A 25,101-nucleotide genomic window follows, 5' to 3' on the forward strand; every position below is an offset into this window, starting at 1 on the left:
AGCTACATTATAAAGTGATGTAAATAACTAAAAACAGGAACATGTCTGTTGGCTTATGCCATGAACTTAAAAGATGTTTAAAGCCATTTAACATTTTATTTTATTCATTTATTCATTCATTTAAAAGAAATAAAACTAATTAATCAAAAATAAAACATTGAATGAAAAGAGTGCAGAAAGAAGAAAAATCTTATATGTGCCCCTTATTTAAAAAATAAAAAAATAATAACTTTAAACAATCACTTAAATTAATCACTTTAATATCCACTTTAAAGCTAGGAATAAAAAGAAACATGTTTTGTGTTAGCAGAATTTAATTCTAACTTTAAAACTTATCCAACATTAATAACACTTACCTCAAGTGGACATGCATATATTTGTACAAATTTTACTTGAGAGGAGATTATTACAGCCTCATATAAAATCAATGATGATCATGATATTGATCATTCAGAACTGTTTCTATGTATCAGATCGGCATTGGATCGGTATCAACAGATGCTGAAGCAACGGGTATCGGTATCGGTTCGAAGTGGAAAAAGTGGATCGGTGCATTTCTAATTTCAAGTGTATAAATTAATGTGTTATGGTGTCTCAAAGTGGCTAATTTGCTTATTTTATGACCACCATTCTTACTTAGGGAACAAAAATTAGACCACCTTATTTATTGCTTAAAATACTACTTGATAATTTGTCCACAGTAAATCATTAAGAGTTTCCTCAGCCTGAAATAAAAATACCAAATTTAAAGTCTTTTCTTTTTATTCTAACTCTTTAAAGGCCTTTAGTTTAATTAGGGAAAAATAAACCCTCCACATTTCAATTTTTGAAAACATTGACAAAGTACCAGTATTTTCTTGGCAAAAAAAAAAAAAAAAAGAATTAAAAAGGAATATCTCTTCCTTTAGTATACCCAAAATGATTTTTGACAATTTTTTTCTATAGTCTGGGGTTTTGTGAAGACATTCCAGTTGACCAGACCCTTCAGATACAGTAGCTGAAAACAAAGATCATTGATCCAAAATTGAGTTGTTTTTTTGTAAATATTGTTTATTTATTTATTTACTTAATTAAACTCTACTTGTGCGCAACATGTAAATTTCAATGTAGCCCATTTCCCCCCCCAAGGAACACAAATGTGTAGTAAAGTTATTGTGAGGTTTTGATAGCATTTGAAAAATTCTGACTAAAATAGAAGGATTTTTAGTCTTTGTGAGAAAAATAAATTGTATTTGACTGCACCAAAATAAATAAACAAAACAAACAAACAATCAAAAAAAACAGGTGGCTGATTTTTCTCCAAAAATACAATACAAAAGGTTAATAATGAAAAAAATAAAATAACTGGAAAGCTTAAAGTTGAATATTACAGGTTAGAACTGGGACGTTTATGCAAAACATTTAAGGAATTGAAAGGAAACTATATTTGGTGAAACAGTTTTGATAAAACATCAATTCTTGAGCCTCAAAACTGATAGAAAAATGCATGTTTTAAAAAAAAAAACTCTTCTTTTTGCCCCCAAAATAAGTTACGGTAATTAAAAACGTACATAAACCCCACTGCAGAATAAACAAAAAAATTTAGACTTAAAATTTTACTAGAGTGGATTTAGGAACGAGCAAAGAGATGGAGAATAAAAGCTCACACTTGTAAATCATTTTTCAAACGCAGCATATTACCTGGAGCGAGAGTGGTTCCCCAGCTGGTACATGTGTGGGTTGTACTGAGCCATGATGGTGATGGTGTCACACTGCTGGCCGATGATGAGACGAGCTTGCTGCTCTGTAGCATTCCTCAAGTTAATACCGTTGTACTAATAAAAAAAGAAACGTATGGTTAGGGGGAGATTTTTAAAGGATATACAGTGTTGTTTAAAGAAGTGGGAGACTGAAGCAGTTTGTTAAAAGCTTTAAATGATTAGTAACTTGAAAAGAAGATGAGAGCTGACAGACAATTAGATTAAAAACTGGTTACGTAAAAGCACAATCAATTTCATTTTTATGTAAACTGCATTTACAACTCAACATGGATACAGTCAAATAAAATAAAATCAGAACAGCTAATATTCAACCTGGCTTATGGAAATAAATAAATAAAATTCTGTTTTCATGGCTGTATTGGTGAATATAGTTCTCACCTTAAAAGTTCTATTAACAGAGAATTGGCTGAGCTTACAAACAAAGTATATATTAGTAGTACGCATAGTATTTTTCCAGCTTACTAATATTTCACTGTGTTTTCTTTACACTTTGTCCTGCTTGAGGCTTTAATCTTTGACATTCAGTAGGTTGTTCATACCTCCAGTAATTGGTCTCCATACTCCAACCCCGCCTGGTGGGCGATGCTGCCTCCAGTAACTTTAGAGACAAAGATCCCTCCGTTCTCCCCGCTGACAATGGAGATGCCCAGGGGCTCTGCACCTTTGTGCACAATGACATTGCGTGGTTCCTCCAAGTATGGTCTGGTGGGAAAGAGAAATATGCATTAATGAGTAGCTTCACAGGAAAGCAGCTCCAGAATGCTACGCAAGAAATAGAGAAGGTAAAATGTGATGTGACTATCACTGCTGGGCTTATCAAAGAGTCACCTACTATCCAGGAATTTGCTAGAATCGCTGCTCGTTTGCTTAAAATATTAAAGAATAACAACAAAAAACCTATGATGTGTAAACATCCTCTCAATGTTGGCGGTGGCTTATTTCTTGCACATGTCACCTGATGCCTGGCTTACAGAAAATAAATAAATAAAAGCTTTGAAGTACAGAACACGGACAGCATGTGAACAGGGGGAAAAGAAAAACTCCTTCACATGATGAAGATTTGCCTGAACTTTGAGTGTCATCTTAACAAGGTGGTTTTGGACATGCCTTTCATATTCATTATGGCAAGTAAGAGGAAATGGGGTAGAGTGTGGGTGTACAGACAAGACTATGACCCAGAAGCTGCATGTTGAATAATACATTGCATAACATAGAGAGTGCAGACTAAAAGGTGACTTGGCTTAAGGCAAAAATGCACACATGCATACTGACGATGTACGGGGCGGCTCATGCACCGAGATTCAAGCGGGTCTTCCAACATGGAGGGATTTATGTGCAGCCACATAAATACCACTGAACCTTTACAAATAGCCAAGTGCAGCTAATTAAGGTTTGTCTGTGTCTTAAAGCAAAGACTACACTGCTGCATGCAAAGAAATATCTCCTAATTGAACGACGATCTTGAGGTAAGTTAAAAAAAAAACACACTACAAAACCTCTTTTTGCATTCCAGAGTACTCTGCTTCCCCAGAGGCTTCACAAACCTACCATCTCATCTGCACTAAAACATGTGAATGGTGTGAACTTGGGGGAAGAGTGGCGGCATTCCTCAGTTCGTAGCACTGTGAAAGAGGACAAACCTGAGGCTCCTGAGAGAGGAGAACCTCGGCCTTGCAGCCAGAGGAATCCTTAGAAAAGAGCGATTACGATAAAGAGATCTGGAAGTGGAGGGGTTGCAAAGATGTGGAAGAAGATAAAGAGAAGAATGGGGGACAGATACAGAAACAGTAAGAGTGTAAAACGCTTGAGATGTGTTAATAAAACATGGAGAGAAATGTAGGACAAACGGTTGACATATATTGTTAAATGGTAAATCTGTTTATCTGGGAACAGAAAGGAGCTACAACAAAATTAGTAAGTTATACAAGTTCCTATGAGGAATTACAAAGCTTATTACTATCAAATTGTCATTTTAAAAAGTATCAACAAGCAAATACAGTGTGTAACACAGACGAGCCCTCCCCCAACAGAGTGAACATGTAGTTCAGCTGGTGCTAACTATAAAACATGTTCTGCAAACTCTTCCTTTGATGATACCTGTCCTTCCTGCGCTCCCCTATGGGCACGGGACTGACTGAGATCCGAGGTAAGGTAGAAACTGAGCTTTGTGATTGGGTGCTGGCAAACGAGGAAGTCTCCAGATTGAGCGGCGACTGTGGAGGCGTGATGAGGCTGGGACTGCTACACTCGGAGTGCGAGAGGGAGCCTGGATTTAGGAAAGGACGAGCAGAAACAGACAAAGTGTGCAGTGTAAAAAATAATTTGAATATCACATCAACAATAACGATATCATGGAAACAGTGTGTATTAAACATAGCTTTTTGAAAACAAGAAATTTAATTAATAAAAAATACAAAATTACTTTATTTAAATAGGTTTTTTAATCAATACTTGATTAAAAATATTCAAGAACTTTCTGTTGTGACTTATTGCTTAAACCATTTTGTATGCTGTTTTAACAGTAAAAGCGTTACTCTGTGATATTCAAGGCAGAACACAAAATAATGTGTTTTTAACCATCACATGTTCACACTGCAGGTCTTAATGCTCAATTTCAATCCTTTGCTCGGAGTGAATCGTTTACAGTTCTGACCCGCATGCACAGAAGAAAACAAGGTGTCACATGCAGCACGTTGTGTTTAGGGAATTAAATTTAGATGCTACTCATGTTAGAATGTGTGATTCTGAAGTTGTTGTGCAACCAGAACTAATTAAATGATCTGGCATGCTGGTTTGGACCAGTGTTTACATTTAATCTTGCCTCTTGGCGGCTCCTTTGACGTAGCATTGTAATTTTGGAGCAGGAGCTACATAATGAAGGGAAAAAAACTCATATCAATCTCATCTCATTACCATAGTTTAGATACCGTCTAACAATAACATCTTCTCCGTCATACAGGACATGGTAAATTAAAAGAACAAAGATGAAGCAACTGGGTGTTTGTTCTATACTTGAAGATGATCCAAGATTTCATGTGAATGAGATTGGTCATATTATCAATACTTGGATATATACGCCTACCTCCCTCACATAAATGTCAGATAAAATGTGACGTGACCGTTCAGACTGCAGTCACTTTGAAAAACAGGTATGCATCAGATTCAGTTTCACAGATGATGAGGCCTGAGTCGCATTTGCCTGCAGTGTAAACACAGCCATAGGTACCCCAAGTAACCCCAAACTTTTGAACCACTTTGGCCATGACTGCCTCAATGAGTCAGAGGGGAAGCGGGTGGACTACAGAAACCACCTGAGCACCATCAAACTGGTTGACCCACTATGAGAAGGTGCTATTTATAAGACTGAGTTTGTTGCGGCTCCTTGGACCGATGAAGTCTTTTGGATGAAAAACGAAACATTTCAACAAAAAGAAACTGTCCGGAGGACCTGACTTAACTTTGTTGGATTTTTCTACCTGGATTACTGAAAAATGAATCAGGAAGATAGATACTTTTATTTTATGACAATGTAACCTGAGTACAATAGAAACTTAATTTCACTTTGTGACCATGTGGTATTGTGTGTGTTTCAAATACACAAATAGCCAGATGAAACCAGCTGAATAAACTTTGCGTCATCATTTTAGGACTCTTGGATTCTCATAGTCGTTATTCTTGGCCATTCCTCAGCATACCTCGAGAATGTTTATTGATCTCACCGGAGGACATTGACTGATTATTACATCTTCATCAGAACTCTTACAATGCCCTCGAGAGCATCTATGATCATGCTCATTGCTCTCGTCTCCCCCCTCTGCAGAATGTCTACGTCACTATGTGCTTATTTGTGCGAGGTGTTTTTCAATATCAGTTTTTTCTTCTCAGGCAGGAAAAAAAAAGTCTGATAGGAATTTTTTTGCCTCCAATTCCTACATGTGTCCAGTTTATCACCTTTATTGTCTGTCCAAACAGGTCTCACTTGTAAATGAGTCTTTGAGGCTCAATGTGACTTATCTGTTTAAATAAAGGTTGAATGAAAAAAAAAACCTGACACTTGAATTCATCACAGACTTTGCAACCTGTAGAGCAGGTTTTTGTTTCAGTTTCAGTTTTCATTAAATGGATTCAAAGTGACACTGACGCCTTGGTGGCCCTATCCAAGAAAGACCTTTATTTTTTAAGAAATTTTAAGTTCTTGTAGACTTTGTAATCCTGGACATGATCATTTTATTTTGATCAACTACATGTCATTTAGCTTGTTGTGAGTCGTTTACTTCCCTGGCCATCGTGTTGGATGTTACTGTCACATGTTTTGAGGTGTGAACAGATGTGAAACTGCCCGGGGAGGAGAGTCAAGGCTGCACTCTAGGTGTAGATGGATGAAACCTGAAGCCACCTCTTTTGTGTAGTGATGGTTTCTCCAGTTTAAAAGACAGCTTTCTACCATCCTCTCTCAAACTACCTGTTCTCTAGCCAGAATGTATATGTGACGATGCACAGGGAACACACCTCATCCTTGAGATGTGTACTTGAGGAACAAGGTCTTGTGTGTTTCTTTTGGAAAAAGCAGTGTGATTGTTTTCTACTTTCTGTTTCAAGATCTTGTTTCTATCAGATTATACAGTTAACTTGACAAGTTGCTTTAGGTATTCATAGATCTGAAGAGCTCTTTCTTTTCCCTCTCCCAAGTGGGGATATTTTCAGGCTGATGATGTAGATTTCTAATGAAGGCTAATTTGTGTTCAGTGCGTGCTGTGAGTCAAAGCACAGGTATTGGCCTACATAAATATATTTCTGGTATACCTATCTTTTGGGATTTCCATCCTTTCTATGACTATATGGCTGTGACTATTTCATTATCTCATATTTGACTATCTCAAATTCGCCTGGATGTTATGTGAACAAGACGCTCTGCTCCCCCTTCCCCAAGGACATGGACCTGATTCAGAGCTCTACCGAGCTGGCTGATAAACACTGCACCATCTCTTATCAGGACTATGGCTGTGTGTGTGGGGGGGTATCTGGACAGTGCTACTTCCCCTCAAATTCACCACCTTCGCTGGCCTCCCTCATGTGCCTGCTTTCTTCATGTGAAGACTGAACACAAAAGGTGATACTTAAAAACTCAGTTCATCGTATGTGACTGAAAAAAAGACCTTTCAGATGAGGTGAAAGGTCTTAAGGAACTAAAAATAAAAACTTGTTGCCGTCTAGAATTCAACTAGAACTGATATATTTTAAAGCACTGACTACTTCTAAAGCTCCAGTGTGAAAAACCAGAGCAAAAGGAATCTGCTCATTTGGTGAGTCTGTTTAATTCTAGTTTTTACTGTTAACACATTACCTCGGTCCGAACCCAGCATGGAGCGGAGATAACGGGGAGTGGAGGGGATTTTGATCCTCTCTGCGCGATACTGAACATTACTGGAAGAACCTGGACAGAGATGAGATCCAAGAATGAATTATTTGACACAATATTCCAAAATACATCGCCACATGGGGCCTTTGAGCCTTCTTATGTTCATGGGTGCATGAGTGTGAGACTGACCGAGCCGTGCACTGGAGGGCAGTGAGTTTGTACCGTGTGATGCTCTGCTGCTGCGTGATGAGGAGGAATCTGAGTAGTCATTTGGTCGCTTCTGCTGGCTCAGATCCAGGCTCAAGCGACCCTGGTGTTGTGGGCTGCACAAACATACAAAGTTATAACTGTGCATGCTACATTTATACTATTAACTAAGTGAATGCTTACTCTGAAGAGCCATTTATACTGAAGGAGTGAGCTACATCACTACACAACAATATGAAAGCACACCTGTAAACTTACAGATTCAGCCTTTGGGAAACAGTAATACATACAACAATGTTCAGTCAGGTCATCTGGACGGTTTCCTTTGTTGCTGAGACATTTCATCCTTCATCCAAAGGACCTCTTCAGTCTGAGAAGCCCACCAAACCAAACTGAATTCCACAAACAGCTCACTCCCAGAGTGGAAAACACCAGTTTGCTGGTGATAAGATGGCCTCCGGGGACCGCCCTCTGCCCCGCTAACTCCCCCAAGGCAGATCATGCCAAAGTGGTTCAAAACACCAAAGTTCATGCTCATTAATCCAGGTTTAAATTGGTTTGGTGGGCTCCTCTGACTGAAGAAGTCCTTCGGATAAAGGATGAAACATTTCAGCAACAACAAAAAAAAAAAAAAAACATATAGATGACCTGACTGATTATTGTTGGATTTATACCTAGATTAATGAGCACAAACTTTGGTATAGAAATACATAATTTTTGCATCTTTTAACAAGTCCACCAGGAGTAGAAAATAAAAAGCATTAATGTAAAACATCAATGACCATTTACAATAGTAGTCTGTACCACAGTGATCCTCAGACTTTTAACCTCAGACCTGATCAGCTATAAACAATAAGCAAGTGAAAGATACACTGTATGGTGATTGTGTACTGTGACAATCAATAAAAGGAATTCAATATATTATTAGTAAATAGTCAAGTTTATATGTACAGTATAATAAACCCTGCTGAATGCTACAGTAAAACAGTGTTGCAATAGATTTAATTGTTTAAGACTAAAAGTTCAAACTATTGATTAAAACTTGTTTGCATTTTCTTTTTGTAATATATTTTAAATAAGTAGTTAAAGTGGTTTTAAAGAAGTCATCTTGTGAACAACAGAATTTAGCTTAGCATCAAGCCATCTCATGAAAAGATAAAGTAGTGGATTGAAGACTTAAGGGCCCGACATACTCCATCCGAAGACGAACAGTCGACTTGCAGTCACGCGGTCACAGGATGTTCGTGTTCACACACAGCTTTCATAGTCTACAAGAAGACGCAGAGCGCCTGGAAGACCCCTCCCGCTGCAGTTTATGTCATCATTTTGTATATTGCTTTGTGTGTTACCTGTTGTTCTGTCAGTACAGCACTTTGGCCTTGTCGCTGTTTTAAGTGCTCTATAAATAAAATGGTATGGTATCACACAGGTTTCTTCCCACCAGAGTTTCCACTTGTCCCTGCATCCACCGTTTGACCACAAATCTATCACGAAGAGAGCGCCACACCTTTCCGCAGAAAAACTCCTCCATACACAATGTCTGCACGATCTTCATCCAGGAGTTTTTGGCCATTGGACTAATTTAGTGTGTTTGTTTAGTCGTGTGGCTAAATGTCCGAGCATATTTCCGCATTCACAAACATGCCATAAACTTGCGACCAATCGCTCAATATTTGGTGCGTACGCCTGTGAGAAAAAGTTTGACCAAGGCCTTGTGTCGAGAAGGAGCGAGCCAAGCTGCTCTGCAAACAAAATGAGGGAATTTTGGTCATGCAGCTGCTACAATGAGAGCCGATTTTGGCACTTCAGCTGGAGTATGTTGGGCCTATTAGCCATGAGGGCATCTTAATTCCTGCTCATTTAAAATGACCAACGTGAAGGTTGTTTCAAATGGTTGCTCTTACAGTTGAATAAAAATTTATGACACCTGTAAAAAAAATAAAATAAAAAGGGGGTAACCTGGTATGGGTGTGCTGGTGGCATATCTGGGATGCTACAGACGGACAGTTGCTGGTATGAACACGGTGACTGCGTACGGTATACACTGGATTCCTCATCACAGCCGTGACTGCAGGGCAAGGAGACAGTCCACGGTGGGCTGAATCTGACACAACACAAACGTTCATGTTAGAAAAAGAGATAACGCTGAGACTTGTACACGTAAAATTTTGAAGAACTCACTTGGAGGTAGGCTGCCACTGTAGTGTGTGGGGACAAAGCCAACGCTGTGTCTCTGAGAGCGGCTGGGGGAAGAACGCAGCATGTCCCTGGGCTCTGGTGAGTGCTCATCATTGGAGTAGCTCTGAGAAGAATCACAGACAAAAGAAAATGTCTAGAGAAAATAGTTTCGCAAATTTTGTAGATGCTTTATAAGAAAGAATTAAACATACTACAAAGCATAAATGAATATTTATCCACACTAGACTCCCCTGGGTGCTTCAAGGCCCAGTGAAGTAGTTGAACAGGTTGTCAAAAACCAAATTCTGACTCAGCTCCTAAACTGAGCAGCTGTACTGGTACTGTAACATCAATCACTCTGACACTCTGGCCAAGAGTCAAATCCCAGTGGCTTACCTCTGACAGGCAATGCATTCTATTACAAAATGGACACTTTGGCTGACAGAATCGTTTTTTAAAAATACTGCTATACATTTTTCCAATATGCAATTTGTTCTTTGTGTGAAAGGGAACTTAAAATAAAAACTACCGTGAACATTTTAAATTATAACTTTTTGAGGGGAAAAAGGATGTAGACTCCTTATCCGTGTTAAATTAACTCACCTGAAAAGTGGGAAAAGTGATGGTCTGGGGTGTCATCTTACGTCGAAGCGCAGGAGCAGATTTAGGGCGAGGCCTCTTCACCTCTGGCTCCTCCACTCTGGTACGGCCGATGTCCTCGTCGCACGACTTTCTTGAGGTCAGGACCTTTCCTTCCAGGAAATAGTGGTTTCCGTTCCTGTCTCGCTCTCGCTCACTCCTCTCTCTGCTCTCTCCTGCTGCCATAGAGATGGCAGACTCCCCTTTGCCATCAGAGGTGATTGTGCAGTCTGAAGCTGAGCTGCTTTGATGTTTGTGTTTGAATTTAAAGGAGTCACTGCGAGTGGGAGGGGTTGGAGGGGTTGGGGTGGGTGTAGAAGAGGAAGAGAGGGACTCCGTCTTTGAAGGCTGTGGGGAGTGAGAAGCTGCAGCAGCAGCAACAGCTGCAATCTGATTGGCTGCCATGTACTCCAACTTAGAGGAAGGTGTTTCAGGGCGTTTAAAGGTGTCTGGGTCAAAAATGGACTTTCTCTGCTTGGGTGATTTATAGATGGAGAGTGGGGTGACTGCTGTGACTGGACTGGCATTATCTGGTGCGACCATCATACCCCCTACCATCATTTTGGGCCACGTGCCCCCACTGTGCTTTTTCTCCAGTGTTGTTTCCACACTGTTGCAGTCCGAGGGCGAAACAGGCTCAAAAGGCAAAGAAGAAGGTCCCTTTACATATGAACAGCACTCTTGGAAAGCACTGGGCCCATAGCGGCCAGTCCCCAAGTCTGTCACTGGTCGAAGGCTAGTGGCATGAAGGGAACCTGTGGAGAACGGCTTGCTCAAGTCACCATACATCTCATCAGATTCACCTCTGACCTTCCTCCTCTCCCCAGAGATGCTGCTCGTGCTGGCACTCCCAACGTCAGGGCAGAAGATGTCGGTCTGTGTCGAGCTGTTGTGTTTGAGGTTGCGGCTGTTCCTGGAGTGCATCTCTGACATGCGCCCATTGGACTTCTCTGATGAATCGCGCAGACCCTCAAAGATGTTCTGGCCTGATGTGCTGTGAGGGAAAAACTATGGGGAGAAAAGATAAAAGACTAAATCTGATGAACAGCATTACATTTTGTAACGATAAATCAGAAAGCTTTAAAATATACTGGATAACTTGGCAACTAAAGCCACAAAACCACTATGTGGGGCACACAGGACAGACTCACCTTCATAAGAGAAAGACTCAGAGAGTCTCTACAGTTCCTCAACAGAGCCTCACACTCCGTCACAGACTTGTTATCAAGAGCAATTCCATTTATCTGCACGGAGACATAAGAAATAAGGACAAGCCATTCAACACAGCAGCAACGCACCAGGGTTGTTTTTGATATGCTTCTGGCACGCGTGATGCACGTCTACAAGCGCACTTAGGTGTTAGAGCACCAGTAGCTTGAGATGTCACATATCTATGTCACATATAGACCGCCACCTTTCAGACTGAAGTACACTCACACTGCAATCCAACTCTTTTTACCATAAAAAGGCTCTGCTTATAATAAATCCTTTTTTAAAGAAACATTAAAGTGGAAAGCAAATATTAATGCTAACATTTTACATTAACAGATTATAATAAGCCTTTACTTGAACTTAAAAAAATAAACACTTTTGCATGTGAACAGTAGAAATTGTTGCTGTTCTTTAGTGGTGTGTCTTGTACATTACAGTTTTATTTAAACACACTGACTCTCTTTTACAAAGCATTTAGCATTTATGAATAAAATGTGATTTACTATTGTGATTGGCATGTACAAGATATTAAGCATCACATTCACTCATTACTATCAACTATAGTTACAACAAATCTATCATTTGCAATTCACTTAAAACTGGGGAGGATGGATGGAGTGCCGTTTTAAAGGAATTAGATGAAATTCTTAAGAAAACTGAAAGTTCTGTTGGTAATGACAAATCAGTATTACAGCCACGGTCATTTTTTTAATCCCTTCAAGATATTTCTCACTTATCTCTTTCAGGTTAACAGAGACAAATCCACCTAGGCCTGTAGAGCAGCAAACTTTCAAAGATTAAAGAAAAAGGTGAAAATGTTTCTTCTTCCACTTCACAAACTCAACTAACTCTAAACTTTTCTGGGTTTAGAGTGTGGCTGTTTAAATGAATTTAAAAAGGAACCTGTGCAAACTGCAAAATGCAAGATGTGGAAAACAGAAGAGCAAAACAAGGTTGAGAATGACTCACAGCAATCAGTCGATCTCCGACTGTGAGGGAGCCTTCCTTGGCTGCAGGACTCCCCTGGACAATGGCAGTAACAAACACTCCACTTTCCAGACCAATGCCACTGTCTGACATACAAAGAAGAAAATTAAGTTATAAAGAGTCAAACAGCACAGGAAAACAAATCTAGGTGAATATAAACTCTAATGGACCTTTATGTCCCATAAGGTTAATGTGAACAGGAGTAGCCAGTCGTCCTCCCAGAGATTTCCGTCTTCGTACCACCATGTTGATCAACCCTCCTCCGTTAAGGACAGCCTTCACTACCTGCTTTCTGTCCTTATTGGTCAAGTCCATGTCATTAATCTTCAACAACCAGTCATTCACTCTGAAATCAAAAAGGAAGTCGCAATAATTCAACAGAGATCTAAACCTCCTCACAGAAAAAAAATAACTAGTTTATTCAGATAGTTCATACCTTAACCTTCCATCTGCTATACTTCCTTTATCCACTCTTGTAACAAATATTCCACTGTCTCCTGGTAAATATGGATCATTTACCCCCTCTGCAATATCGAAGCCAAGTGCCTTCAAATCCATGTCATCCTTTGAAGAGAGTAACAAAGTCAGCTCATTCTGAAAACGTTAGTTTCATTAGGTTCTACGTGTCCAGAGAACTCTTCTGGCCTTGTTGACTCAAAACACATCAGTGCGTCACCCTGAGTCGACTTCTTACCCTGTCTTTCTCAAACTCCACCACCTCTGTCTCCCACTCCAGGGAGTCTGTGTCAATGGCCGAGTCATGAGAGCTGTGGGCCATCAGCTGACAGAACCGGGCCTCCTTTTCGAGCTGGTTCTCCATCTTTTCCCTAAACGTAAAACAGAGCCCAAGGTCGTTCAGTCACACACATTCAGTCTGTTGTTTATGCAAACAAATTCAAGAAGTGCACAGCATTATAACTTTTTTAAAAGTTTTAAAGTTCTCCAACAGTCATCCAGTTTTATGGACTGGAAACTAAACTCTGAAGACAGTTAAAAGTAGATTGCACACAATGTCATGCTGCCAGGAAAATATAGAATGTCCTACTAAGGCCTGTCTACAGGGCAGCACTGACATTCAAAACCCAGAAGGTACAATGTTCTTTAGAGAGGACAAAGGATGAAAATATGCATACAGAAGGTGTATTAAACCCCAATAAAGAAAAACAGATGACCATTTTAAATAGGACACAAGACAAGTTTCATAAAACCTACTGGTTATAGTTAGGTAACACTAACATACAGGTGTCTAAAGTCCAGCCCTGAAAGTAAACACCAACCAACCTTCAAATAGAAATAGTTGTCATATACACTTTCCCCAGCAGATGGAGCTGTTATACTCAAAATAAAGGTACACACATACCAAGAATTAGAGATAGTGAGAGATAATGTTTATATGTGCTCAAAACACTAATGCTTTCCGGGATTAAACTTTAATCTGGGTAAAAAAAAAAAAGCTCCATAATAACGGAGTATGAGAGCCAAGTGCAGCACAGTGTGATTGGTATGCAGCAAATGAGTGTATCCTGGTGGATGTTTTGCCCTATTTGTATGTGTCCCTAACAAGAATAAAAATAAAAAAAATAAAAAGTTGTACTACGTAGGTACTGACTTTAGTTCTTTGAGTTCTCGCAGCGCGTCGTTCTTCTGTTTCCTCATATCATCCAAGTTACGCAGAGCATCAGCCAGATCGCTGACTGCCCGGTCCCGTTCACGCCGCAAGTTATCACACAGAGTCCTGGGGAGGGACAGAAAACAGATGGTGAGGCAGTGTTTGTATATAAAAAAAGTGCTATGTATACTGAAATGAGGATGTAAAAGCCTGTAGTGCACCACTGTGTGCACTACTGAGCTCTATCACCTTTTCGTTAAACAAAACAAAACAAAAAAACAGACTGACCTTATGCTCTCCCTCTCCGCTACTATTTTGTCCCTCTCTTGGAAGGCCCAGTCCCTTCGACATTTGGCCACCTCTGCTTCCTGCGAGGCCTCCTTCAGCTCCTGTGACATGGCCTCATACTGCTTCCTCAGCACCTCGATCTCCTTATTAGCTCGTTCCATGTCCAGGGTAGCAGAGTCTTGTTTCTAAGGACATTAATTAAATATGAATAAAAAATTGATACTGCGGTCTCCTAATTTATATTCTACAGTTACCGGTAATATAGTTTTTATGGGTGTTTAGGGATTGACAATAAATGATGAGACAATCATGAAAGTACAAGTTCCTAATTTTTTTATGCTGCCAAGTGTTGAAAAAAATGGCAACACAAGAAAAATCAGGACTCTAATTTTTTCGTTGTATTCAAATAAGAGCTGTCCTTTGTGAAGTCCATTATTCTCGTGTCTGTAAATCATCTCTGGCATAACAATTAATAAGCTGCCACCCTGACTCATAAATCCTTGCAGCTCAGTGGTTACCATCCAGTGTGATAAATTAGAACGGTGAGTTATTATGAGGAAACAGTGCAGTATTAATGTTTCTGAGTGCCTACGACTTCTTTAGTTACCAACAATGCTTTTTGCATTTTCTGAACGGACAGTGGCAATGTGCATCTGTACAACCACACAAGGAGTCATTTTATCTACAAATGAATCATCAGGATATCTTAAGTTCTCAAACTGATCCCATCAGTGGTTGTTGAAACACTACTTGTGATTTTCTCTAAGCAGACGATGTGCGGGTTTCCAAATAAGCTTGGTAAGTGCTTGGCAACCCTAGTAAGGAGTGTGATTCATATGCTGTGACAGAAATATTAAATGTGGTAGGCAAAGTAGCAGACCATAAAGATATCAACAGATGCTTTTAGTGATTTTATAGGAGAGCAGTTCATCATTACTTGTCTGGCCTGATAGTATTCTCGGAGAAGCTGATCTCTCTGAATGATGGCCTCTGTCCTCTCCTTTCGGGCCACGTCCCTCTCCTCCCGGACCATCTCGATGTCTTTGCAGGCCTGGCTCAGCTCCTTTTGGGCCTCTGCTTTGTCCTTCACTTCGTGGCAGTACTTTTCCAGTAGCTCGTTCCTCTCACAGATGGCTCTGTCACGGTCCACCAGCGATGAGTTCAACTCCTGTCCCAGAACAAAATGTTAACATGAAATAGGGACTAACCCAACACCAAGTTGTTTATGGGATGTGAAAAATCATATTAGGGCTCTTGCAAATATTTTACAAATAGGAGTATTTCTAGGATATTTTGTAAAACGAACAAGGTGGAAAAATATTTAATCAACAAAGTGATTAAAAAAATCCCGAGATGACAGCTTGAAGTGATGAGCAGACAAACATTGCTAAAATCATTAGATAATACAGATTAAGATCTATAGGTGTGAAGGATACAGTAAAAGTTTAAATTATTATTTAAATGTGGTTTGCTTAAAAAAAATAAAATAATAAAAAAAAGCAAAACTTGGGCTGAACATTTTAAAATAGTCTTGAGAATTATTTCTTCTGAAGGCTTTGTGGGGGGTCTTTCAAAGTAAAGGGATAATTTATTTAAAAAAAAATGTGTGGATAAAAAAAGACAAAAACAACAGATTGTGGTTAGATGATAGATATCAGCCACAAAAAAAAAAACTAGACTTCAGATTTTACACTTGTATAGTAAACACAGCTACTGCCACAACTTGAACTCAATGCAAGTTGCAATTCTACAGAAAATGTATGAATTATCACTGGATACATAGTAGATCTATGAATATTAATGATACTGTCAGCATGTCTGAGGAAAATTTATTTGATATTTACTTAAAGAACAAACAATAAAAATTGATAGACAATTGTATATGCTATGCAATTTACTTTATTTCAGTCAGAGTTTTAAGTAATAGATTACAGAATAAATTATGCTTTATATTGTAACATGAGATATTTACACTGAGAGAGTTTTTAAACTTTTAATTTAATAAGTACGGGTAACATACACAAATATGTACAGTATTTTTTTTCTGAACAAAGCCAGTAAAAAAAATAATAATAAAAATAGAGTAGCCTATTAGGAAGTCAGTGATCACCATCTTCATGAAGAAACAAAGTTTCCCCCCTTCCCACTGTGACCTGTTCAGTAATTTCATTGGTCAGATTTTACTTTATTTTTTAACCTTTATTTATACAGGTAGTCTCATTGAGGACCCATCCACAAGAGACGTGAGTGCCCGGGTGTGACGAGGCTAAAATGTTTTGGTGGCATGAAGCTTGTTAGCCCATCAAAAAATAATTTAAAAAAAATCCATAAATTACCTGCAGCATTGTATAAAGCGCAGTGTTCAAAGCGTGTGAATAAAGTAGCAGCTTATAGTCCAGAAATCACAGTAAAGATACTCTGAAACTTAGTGCGCACAGAAACCTCTCTGGATATTATGAGGTAAAACAGATATCTCAGGTGAAGCTGTGTGCATTCACACAAGTCTTAAGTCTGATACCTGTTTGAGTGCCTCCAGCTCCTCACTGGCCACAACCCTCTCTGATGAAGTGTTCTTCAGCCGAGCTTCAGCTGCCTCCAGCTCAGTCTGCAGCTTATCCAACTCCTTGATCACCTGGTCCCTCTCGCTCATGATGAGACGGTACTCGTTGAACACGGAGTCCCTCTCCTCCTTGTACTTCTCGCAGTCCTTGGCCGCCTTCAGCTGCAGGTTCTTGTAGCGTGTCACTTCCGACTGCAGCCGCTCCATATCTCTCTGCAGCTCCTTGTTCTGAGCAGAGGACTTGTTCAGCTCCTGCTGCACTGAATCAAACCTGAGAAAGGAGAGGCTAGCAGTGAGCTTTAAAGGGACAAAATCTTTCAGATGCTCATATAAACGTATCTACGATGAATACTGTCTGTCCATAATTTAATATACAAGCTGTTATTGTGTCGTTACCTCATTTCAGGTGCTTGAATCAAACACAAGATTTCAGCTTCAACCAAAATATTAACTACATCATCCCAATGTGTGTGCTGGTGTGATTATGCCCTCACCTCCTTATTGAGGTGGAGTACTGCTGCTGGTAGTGCATGGCCGAGTCTCGCTGTTTGAGCAATGCATCCATCTGCTTCTGCAACCTTCGGTTCTCTTCCTCCGCCTGCTCCAGGCGGCTCAGGTCAGTGTTATGACTGGCCACCTTCTCGCTGTAGCGTTTGCTCAGGGCATCATAGTCCTTCTTCACAGCTTCCAGTTTGTCCATAGTTGTTTCATACAGCTTATTTAACACCTCTGATGAGCCCTTTTCTCTCATTACCTAATGAGGACAACAAAAGTCACATGATACAACACCCCAGAGTTTTAAGTAATGTTAGCCCACATTTGCTGTACCCTTTCTTAGCAGCAGATGGTGATAATGTACAGAAAATGTTTATCTTTTACAGTGCAAAGAATAAAAATAAATAAATAAATCTAGTGCCAGTTAACTATGGCTTTTATCATTTGAAGTACACTTCTTGACTCGCAGTAATTTTCCTAAATAAAACCTAATACCTGCATATAAAATAACATGTTTACATACAGCATTCATCCTTCAGACTCCATTATTCATTCTCAATGAGAATCCATTTCTCCTGCTCACCTTGCTGATACAGTCTTCCTGATTTCTCAAGAGAACTGCTGTGACCCGAGGCTTGTATTGACCTCATTGATATAACATATAGCTGACAGACTGACCTTGTAGCTACATGATTTGGGTCAATGTGCCCTTTGCCAAAGCCAAGCCCTTTTCTTTTGTGCTTGCCCTTTTCAGAAATGCACTGTATGCATCTCCCTCTGTTTTGCTGCCCTGTGCTTAAAACTAAAGCAGAGTCCCCATGGGTGCTGCAGGAGACAAAACTTCGCTGTAATAAAACACCAGTTATAATCTCCTTATACTGTTTAGCGCAAAGTTTTCACAGCACAGAACATGAAAGGTAATCTTTTTGACATTGTGTGAAGTGGAAACTAGCAAAATAAGAAAACAAAAATCAGTGAAAGTGGCTTCATGTTGTGTGTGTAATAACGATATAAAGCTGCAGCAAATAATGATGAATCCATTACGTGAGCGGTGTATACCTGCTGTTGCTGCAATTGAAGGTCAGCCAGCTCTTTTTGGTCTTGACTGTGTAGTCGTTTGAGCTCCTCGCAGTTCTGTTTTAGGTGGTTGTGTTCTCGAACCAGCTGGGAATTGTCCCTCCTGAGTGTTTCCATTTCCTCCTTCAGCTGAGTCTGGTCACCCAGTACACGGCTGTGCAGCATGCTAGGAGAGGTGGTCACAAATTAAAAGAAAAGTCAGAACTCACAATGCAAATACACCAGATGTTAATGGTTCTGCACCCCCCCAGCCCCCGCCTCCTGGGTCACAACTTACAGTTTGAGGACCGCCGCATTAAAGTGTCACCTTATCATTTTTATACCTTAGTTTTCAACTTATTCTAACATGCTACACTCAAACAGCTAATCTAGGATCTGTCTCTGTGCTCCAGAAATGTTGCCTCAGCTCACAAGCTATTACGCAAAATGATTTAATCACGTAAATGCCTTCATTTTCAAGCTTTTAAAACCGTACAGGTTTTCTGTGGTGTCCTTTCAATGTGAAAGCTGGCTGTGGCTTCAGGGATGTTCTTTCAATTAAGTTAATGGAAGCACCATGCCCGTATTTGTTAAACGCAGTAAAACAATGCAATAAAACTTAACTATTTCGATGCAGGACAGCAGCAGGTGGCATGTGACAGAATGTTCCATCCACATTTTTCAGTAATGAGTAAAGTCACGCAACCACCTCAGCTTCCATGTGCGGTCTAAAACACTACATGTGCTGCACAGACTAATAATGAATCAAGACCTCATGAAAATAACAGTAACACAGATATCAATCAATCAACCTTTATTTATACAGGTAAATCCCATTGAGCCTCGAGGACTGATTTAAAAGAGACCTGAAAGTTGTGATATAGGTATATATATAGATATAAGATACCTGAAGGAGAAATGCTTACTGGTAAAAGTCCGCCTCCTTTACAGCCTCCTCGCATCTCTTCAGTGTTTTGGTGTGTTGGTTCTGGAGAGACTGCAGATCTGCCATGGCCCTCATGCACTGACTTTTTAGACGCTCATAGTCATGGCTGACTTTGGGATTTGGCCTTAAGGAGAAAAACAGAAAGAGGTCAAAACTCTACTCAGTCTTGGCTGGGAACTCAGGAAATAAAAAGTCTGGATTATCTTGATACAAAATAATTTATAGGATATGATAAATATCTGATTAAACATTTTTAGAAACTAGGCAGAAATATAAGCAAACAGCTCATTCATTATACTTAGAAGTATAATGTTGCCATCCCAGACTTTTGTGTCAGATGTGGAGAGGAGAAGGGGACATTCTTCCATTGTGTCTGGAAATGCAATAAAGTTCAACAATTCTGGAGGGAGATTAAACAAGCTTTAGACTATACTAGGTATAAAATTAGATATTGACCCTAAACTGTTCATTCTAGGTTTATATCCTGATAGACATATGTCCAGAAAAATAATCACTGCAATGGATTTATGTTTACTACTTGCAAAAAGAGTCATAGCACTCTCATAAGAGTACCCCGTAAACCAAAATTCATTAACTGGATTAATGAAATGTCTAAAATATTACTTACATTATAAAGGGGGACATATCACTATTTCAAAGCATTTGGGGTCCTTTTATTGAATATATATAGAGTGCGGATTTGAGGGGTGGGGGGAGTGGGACAGATGAGGTGTAGTACCAGTGATCTTCTGCAGTGCCCTAAAATAATCACCATTCCTTGGATACAGGATTTCCTTATTCTGTGAATTGTACATTTGCGTTTATATTTTTTGGAACCATGCATAATAGTGAAATAATTGGGACTAACCCTTGAAAAATAGAGAAACCTTTGTTATTTTGATTGTTGCCTTTTCTTTTGCCTTTTTTTTCTTATTTTATACACTATACTTTCAACTAAGTGCTGCACTAAGATATTTCATAAATACCTGACTTGTAAGGAAAGACAAGTTGAATGTTGGACAATAATTTAGCTCTCCTTAATGTTTCCTTTGATGAGAGAGCACACTATTTCTGTATATTATTGGAAGCTTTTATTTTGGAAAACCTAATAAAGATAATGTTGGAAGAAGGAAAAAAAAAAGTTAATTTACTGCTAAAATGTAACAACTCCAAAACATTAAAACTTGGTAAAGCCCCTAGTTTCCGAGTTCACACTCTGCACAGTACTCAACATTATTATAGAAAGCAAGACATTAGCAGATGAGCAAGAACTGATGACAAATGAATAAAAATTACCCATCAAACTACGCAGTTTTTTTTTTTTTTTTTCATAAGGTGGTGCTTTTTATTTAGGGAAACAACAACAACAACATGTAATAAATACGGACAGTAACAAAAACAGCTTAGAGAACAGGCCAGGATTTGCACCTGCAGTCATCGAAGGTGGTCCCGGGCGATGCCAACGCCAGACGCTTCCGAAGCTCATCCCGCTCCCTGGTCACCTGGCGGAGCTGCAATAAGATGGTGTCCAGGTTGTCACTGGCGTGTCGGTTGTCGTTAATCGCTGGGGGAGGGGAGGATGCTTCACCATTAACAGGCGAACCTGCAACAAAGAGCTCATTACTGGAGGCTTGAGCTATCGGTCATATTACGCAAAACAATGCCCTAATGCAACACTAATCGTTCAAAAACAAACATTACAGCATCTGCCAGTCTGAGCACTGAAACTGATCTGACGTTTTCTTAGATGTTTTCTTTATGCCTTGTTTTTTGTGTATATTGTGAGAAATGCTATTATGTTTTGGAGAATTTTCCACTGTAGTAACAAGTTGATCCTGCTTTGTCTGGGGATTATATTCATCTTTGACTCAACTTTTGGACCCTAGAGTGGTTTATGCAACACAGCTGAGTCATCTGGATCTTTGTCAAAACGCGGGAAAGGCAAACATGGCAAACTTCCTTGAAGAATGAGGGAGATATTGGCAGAGTGTTATTGCACACAATGTGGGGCTTAAAGCACAAATAAATCCCTGACTTCCTGTCCTCTGTATCTCAGTTGGTGTAAACATCTTACAAACAGAAATCAGCCATGCTGACTTTACTTGTGTATTTAAGCAATGTTTGATGTTTGACCACTGGATTGGACATACCAACACTACTGAGAGAACTGCTGCTTTCCGAGTCAGATGGCATGGTGGACAGAACGCTGTACGTGGAACCTGTCAAGAGAAGAGATACAATCAGACGTACAGCACGGACAGAATGGCGAAGTGCTTATCCACAAGCCTGATGAATATTACACAGTCAGCTTCATATTACATGCACAGCAGTATGATAAATGTGGAGCAGGGTTTATACTTGGAATAAACCCTTTGAAACTCATTTTAGAAGCTCTGCATTATTACTTTAGTCTTTCGCAGTCGTTAAACCATCTTTCTCTCACTGTGCAATCTACCCTGCTTTGATGTATGGTCCCTGTATGTTTCTGCTACACAGGCAGAATGTCACGGCTGAAATGGGATTTTCCCTTTTTATGCTGCATGCATAGAGAAAGAAAATCACTGAATGTTAAGCTGGGGGGTATTTCGCCCAGGTTACCACAACTCATAGGAGACAGTGCAGATCTCAATTATACTGCAGAGTCCCCACTCCGAAGGAGAACAAAGACGGCAGACAAGACAAACAGAATTTTTTAAACACATATCTTTGACTTGTGTGTAGATAGAGGCTGAATGTACCAATTGCATAGTTGTTTTGTCTTAAAATTCTCTTTTTTATTTAAAGAGAAGTGGCAGTAGAGCTCGTTTCTACTCATATTTTGTTTCCATTAAAACACGTCCAAAAACGTGTCTGCTGACATATGCCAGAAAGTGCCACTTTACTGCAAAAAGTCCTCTTATAGTGGGCTTTTTTCAGTAAAATATACACAAAAAAATAATATATCTTGAGAAAACTAAAAAAAAAAAAAACTAAAAAAAAGCCTTGCCCATCTTTAAATCAATAACCAATATATGAATCACTGCTAGAATGGTACAGTGCATTTTCAAAATTTCTTAAAAAACAACAACCCTGTTTTACAATCTAATTTACATACTTTTGTTTGGAGCTGAGAACTGATTTTATTGTAACTATTTTTGTTAGTCAAGATATGTCTTATATATATATAAGATGAGCAGCAAAACGCAACTATTTCTTATCTCAGACCTCCAAAAATCTAAATGACCCTAACAGATTCTGGAAAACAATTAAATCTCTCTCAGGCACCCCCCAATCATCTGACCTCCCATCACAACTTCTCATTAACTCGGTTCCTGTGTCAAATAAGCACGAGATCCTGAACTGTTTCAACAAACATTTTGTTGCTTCTGGTTCTTTATTTGACACAGTAACTAATGGAAAATCAGCCACTTCACTTAATAACCAAACTTCTTCAAATCAAATCCCTCCTACAAGTCAATCCTCAGTTAATCACACCTTCTCTTTTTCTCCATTCTCAGTCAGTGAGGTCAATAAACTGTTAAAAGATCTTGATCCTAAAAAATCTGCAGGTCCAGATGAACTTCCACCTTATTTCTTAAGGCTGGCTGCTCATATCATCACAGTCCCTGTGACCCACATCTTCAATCTCTCCATAAGACAAAACTCCATCCCAGACACTTGGAAAACGGCCTTTGTTCTTCCTTTGCTGAAGGGAGGAGACCCCACCTCACTGAACAACTATCGACCAATCTCTAAACTCTGCATTTTAGCCAAGATTCTAGAAAAACTGATAAACTCTCAAATCAAAAATTACCTGGACTCATTTAACATCTTACCTCCACATCAATCTGGTTTCAGGAAAAAACACAGCACAACCACTGCTTCACTGAAGGTTCTTAATGACGTTGTTGAAGCACTGGATGCTAAGGATTATTGTGCTGCACTTTTCTTAGACCTGTCTAAAGCTTTTGACACTGTGGATCATAACATCTTGTGTCATAAACTCTCAGAAATCGGTTTCTCAGATCACACCATTGGTTGGTTCTCTAACTATCTTTCAGACCGGAGGCAATGTGTTCAACATAATGGTACTTCCTCCAGTTACTTAAGAGTCAACAATGGTGTACCACAAGGCTCAGTCTTAGGACCCACCCTCTTTACAATCTACATACATAATGTAGGTAAAAACATCCCTAATGCATCCATACATTTCTATGCTGACGACACAGTTGTTTATTGTCGAGCTAAAACAGTTGCCAAGGCTTTCCAGCTTTTGAAATCTGCATTTAACTACATCCAGACTGATTTGTTCCGCCTCAAACTTGTCCTAAATGCCGAAAAAACCAAAGGGATGCTTTTTTCAAATAGGAAGTTGGTCCCAGCAGTTCTTCCTCCGATTTTATCCTCAAAAGGTGTCCCCATTGAGTTTGTTGATTCCTATAAATATTTGGGTATCTTGGTCGACTCACATCTTTCTTTTAAGCTCCATGTGGAAAACTTGGTAAAGAAACTGAAAGTTAAACTGGGTTTCTTTTTCAGAAACAAATCCTGTCTAACCCTGAATGCTAGAAAACGCCTTGTATCTGTGACTTTCCTTCCCTCAATTGATTTTGGTGACATTATTTACATGAACGCTCCTACAAGAACCCTGCAGATGTTGGATGCTGTCTATCATGGTGCACTAAGATTCATAACTGGCTGTGATTATCGTACCCACCACTGCACCCTGTATTCATTGGTTAACTGGACATCATTAACTTCACGCAGACTCTCTCACTGGTACATTTTCATCTTTAAATCACTTCTTGGTCTGCTGCCTTCATACATCTCCTCCTACATGTCTCTGCGTGAGTGCAGCTACGGAGTGCGCTCTCAGGACATTATTACCTGCAGTGTTCCCTCAGTGAGGACTGAACTAGGCAAAAGGACCTTCTCCTACTCCGCTCCTGTTTCCTGGAATATCTTACAAAAAGATTTGAAGCTCTCAACCTTGACCTCTCTAAGTGGCTTTAAGAATCTGTTGGACTCCTGGCAGGGACCAATGCAGACATGTTCCTGTTTTTAGTTTTATACATTTGTCTTGGAATCTAGCTGTTTTTTTGTTTTGTTACCTTTTTCCTTTTAGCCATCCTATTTGTTAAAAAAAAAAAAAAAAAACTGTAGTATGAGTTTTTATAACTGCTTATTGTTGTTGCTGTTGTCCATTGTTGTCATCTTTCTTTGTTGAAATCAGGTCTCTCTTGTAAATGAGTCCTCGAGGCTCAATGGGATTTACCTGTATAAATAAAGGTTGATTGATGTCATGTCAAGAAACAAAACAAAAAAAAACATTTTGCACAATATATAAAAACCTTATCATGTAATATGTAAATATAAAGAGGGCTGCTTGGATTGCTACAACTTTATTCTATTCCAAGTGCCATTCATTCATGCTGTGCATGCCAAACATTGATTTGACCAACGCCCTTGTTGTCCACATTTGGACTTTAGTGTTTGAGATGCTAGAGCACACGGAAAAATTGTATAAATGTGGGATTATTGCAACTCATATTGTAATTGAAATAGTAAACAATATTACTGCAATTGCATAATTATTATATGGTGCAATCCTAATATTTACAATGTTTTAGATAGTTAGCATCTCAAACGATATTCTACCAACACTAATTAAATATAACAGCAAAAGCTCACCTTGGAGAAGTTCAAACAAGCAGTAAGTAAAAAAAGAAGAAGATTAAAATGTTATACAAATGCAACAATTTTCAGTCAGGTCATCTGGACAATTTCTTTTTTTTTGCTGAAACGTTTCACCTTCCATCCAGAAGG

The 25,101-nt window shown here is 39.3% G+C and overlaps 1 protein-coding gene across 1 annotated transcript in view; it reads right to left on the reverse strand.

Moving 5' to 3' along the window:
- dlg5a (discs, large homolog 5a (Drosophila)) overlaps nt 1–25,101 on the reverse strand; it is a 61,679-nt gene that overhangs the window by 12,625 nt on the left and 23,953 nt on the right. Inside the window, exons 2-24 of the mRNA XM_037697766.1 lie at nt 21,447–21,515; nt 20,725–20,899; nt 19,277–19,420; nt 18,354–18,537; nt 17,294–17,553; nt 16,758–17,070; nt 15,177–15,407; nt 14,240–14,424; nt 13,952–14,077; nt 13,037–13,169; nt 12,779–12,906; nt 12,513–12,688; nt 12,325–12,428; nt 11,295–11,387; nt 10,108–11,151; nt 9,508–9,628; nt 9,286–9,430; nt 7,342–7,442; nt 7,105–7,194; nt 3,858–4,026; nt 2,300–2,462; nt 1,681–1,814; nt 1,551–1,560 (exon numbers count right to left, since the gene is read on the reverse strand). Coding sequence (XP_037553694.1) covers nt 1,551–1,560; nt 1,681–1,814; nt 2,300–2,462; nt 3,858–4,026; nt 7,105–7,194; nt 7,342–7,442; nt 9,286–9,430; nt 9,508–9,628; nt 10,108–11,151; nt 11,295–11,387; nt 12,325–12,428; nt 12,513–12,688; nt 12,779–12,906; nt 13,037–13,169; nt 13,952–14,077; nt 14,240–14,424; nt 15,177–15,407; nt 16,758–17,070; nt 17,294–17,553; nt 18,354–18,537; nt 19,277–19,420; nt 20,725–20,899; nt 21,447–21,515 — 4,298 coding nt within the window. The remainder of the gene's footprint in view (nt 1–1,550; nt 1,561–1,680; nt 1,815–2,299; nt 2,463–3,857; nt 4,027–7,104; nt 7,195–7,341; nt 7,443–9,285; nt 9,431–9,507; nt 9,629–10,107; nt 11,152–11,294; nt 11,388–12,324; nt 12,429–12,512; nt 12,689–12,778; nt 12,907–13,036; nt 13,170–13,951; nt 14,078–14,239; nt 14,425–15,176; nt 15,408–16,757; nt 17,071–17,293; nt 17,554–18,353; nt 18,538–19,276; nt 19,421–20,724; nt 20,900–21,446; nt 21,516–25,101) is intronic.

This window comes from Nematolebias whitei, chromosome 1, assembly GCF_014905685.2.
Source record: "Nematolebias whitei isolate Nwh7 chromosome 1, NemWhi1, whole genome shotgun sequence".
NCBI classification, from domain to species: domain Eukaryota; kingdom Metazoa; phylum Chordata; class Actinopteri; order Cyprinodontiformes; family Rivulidae; genus Nematolebias; species Nematolebias whitei.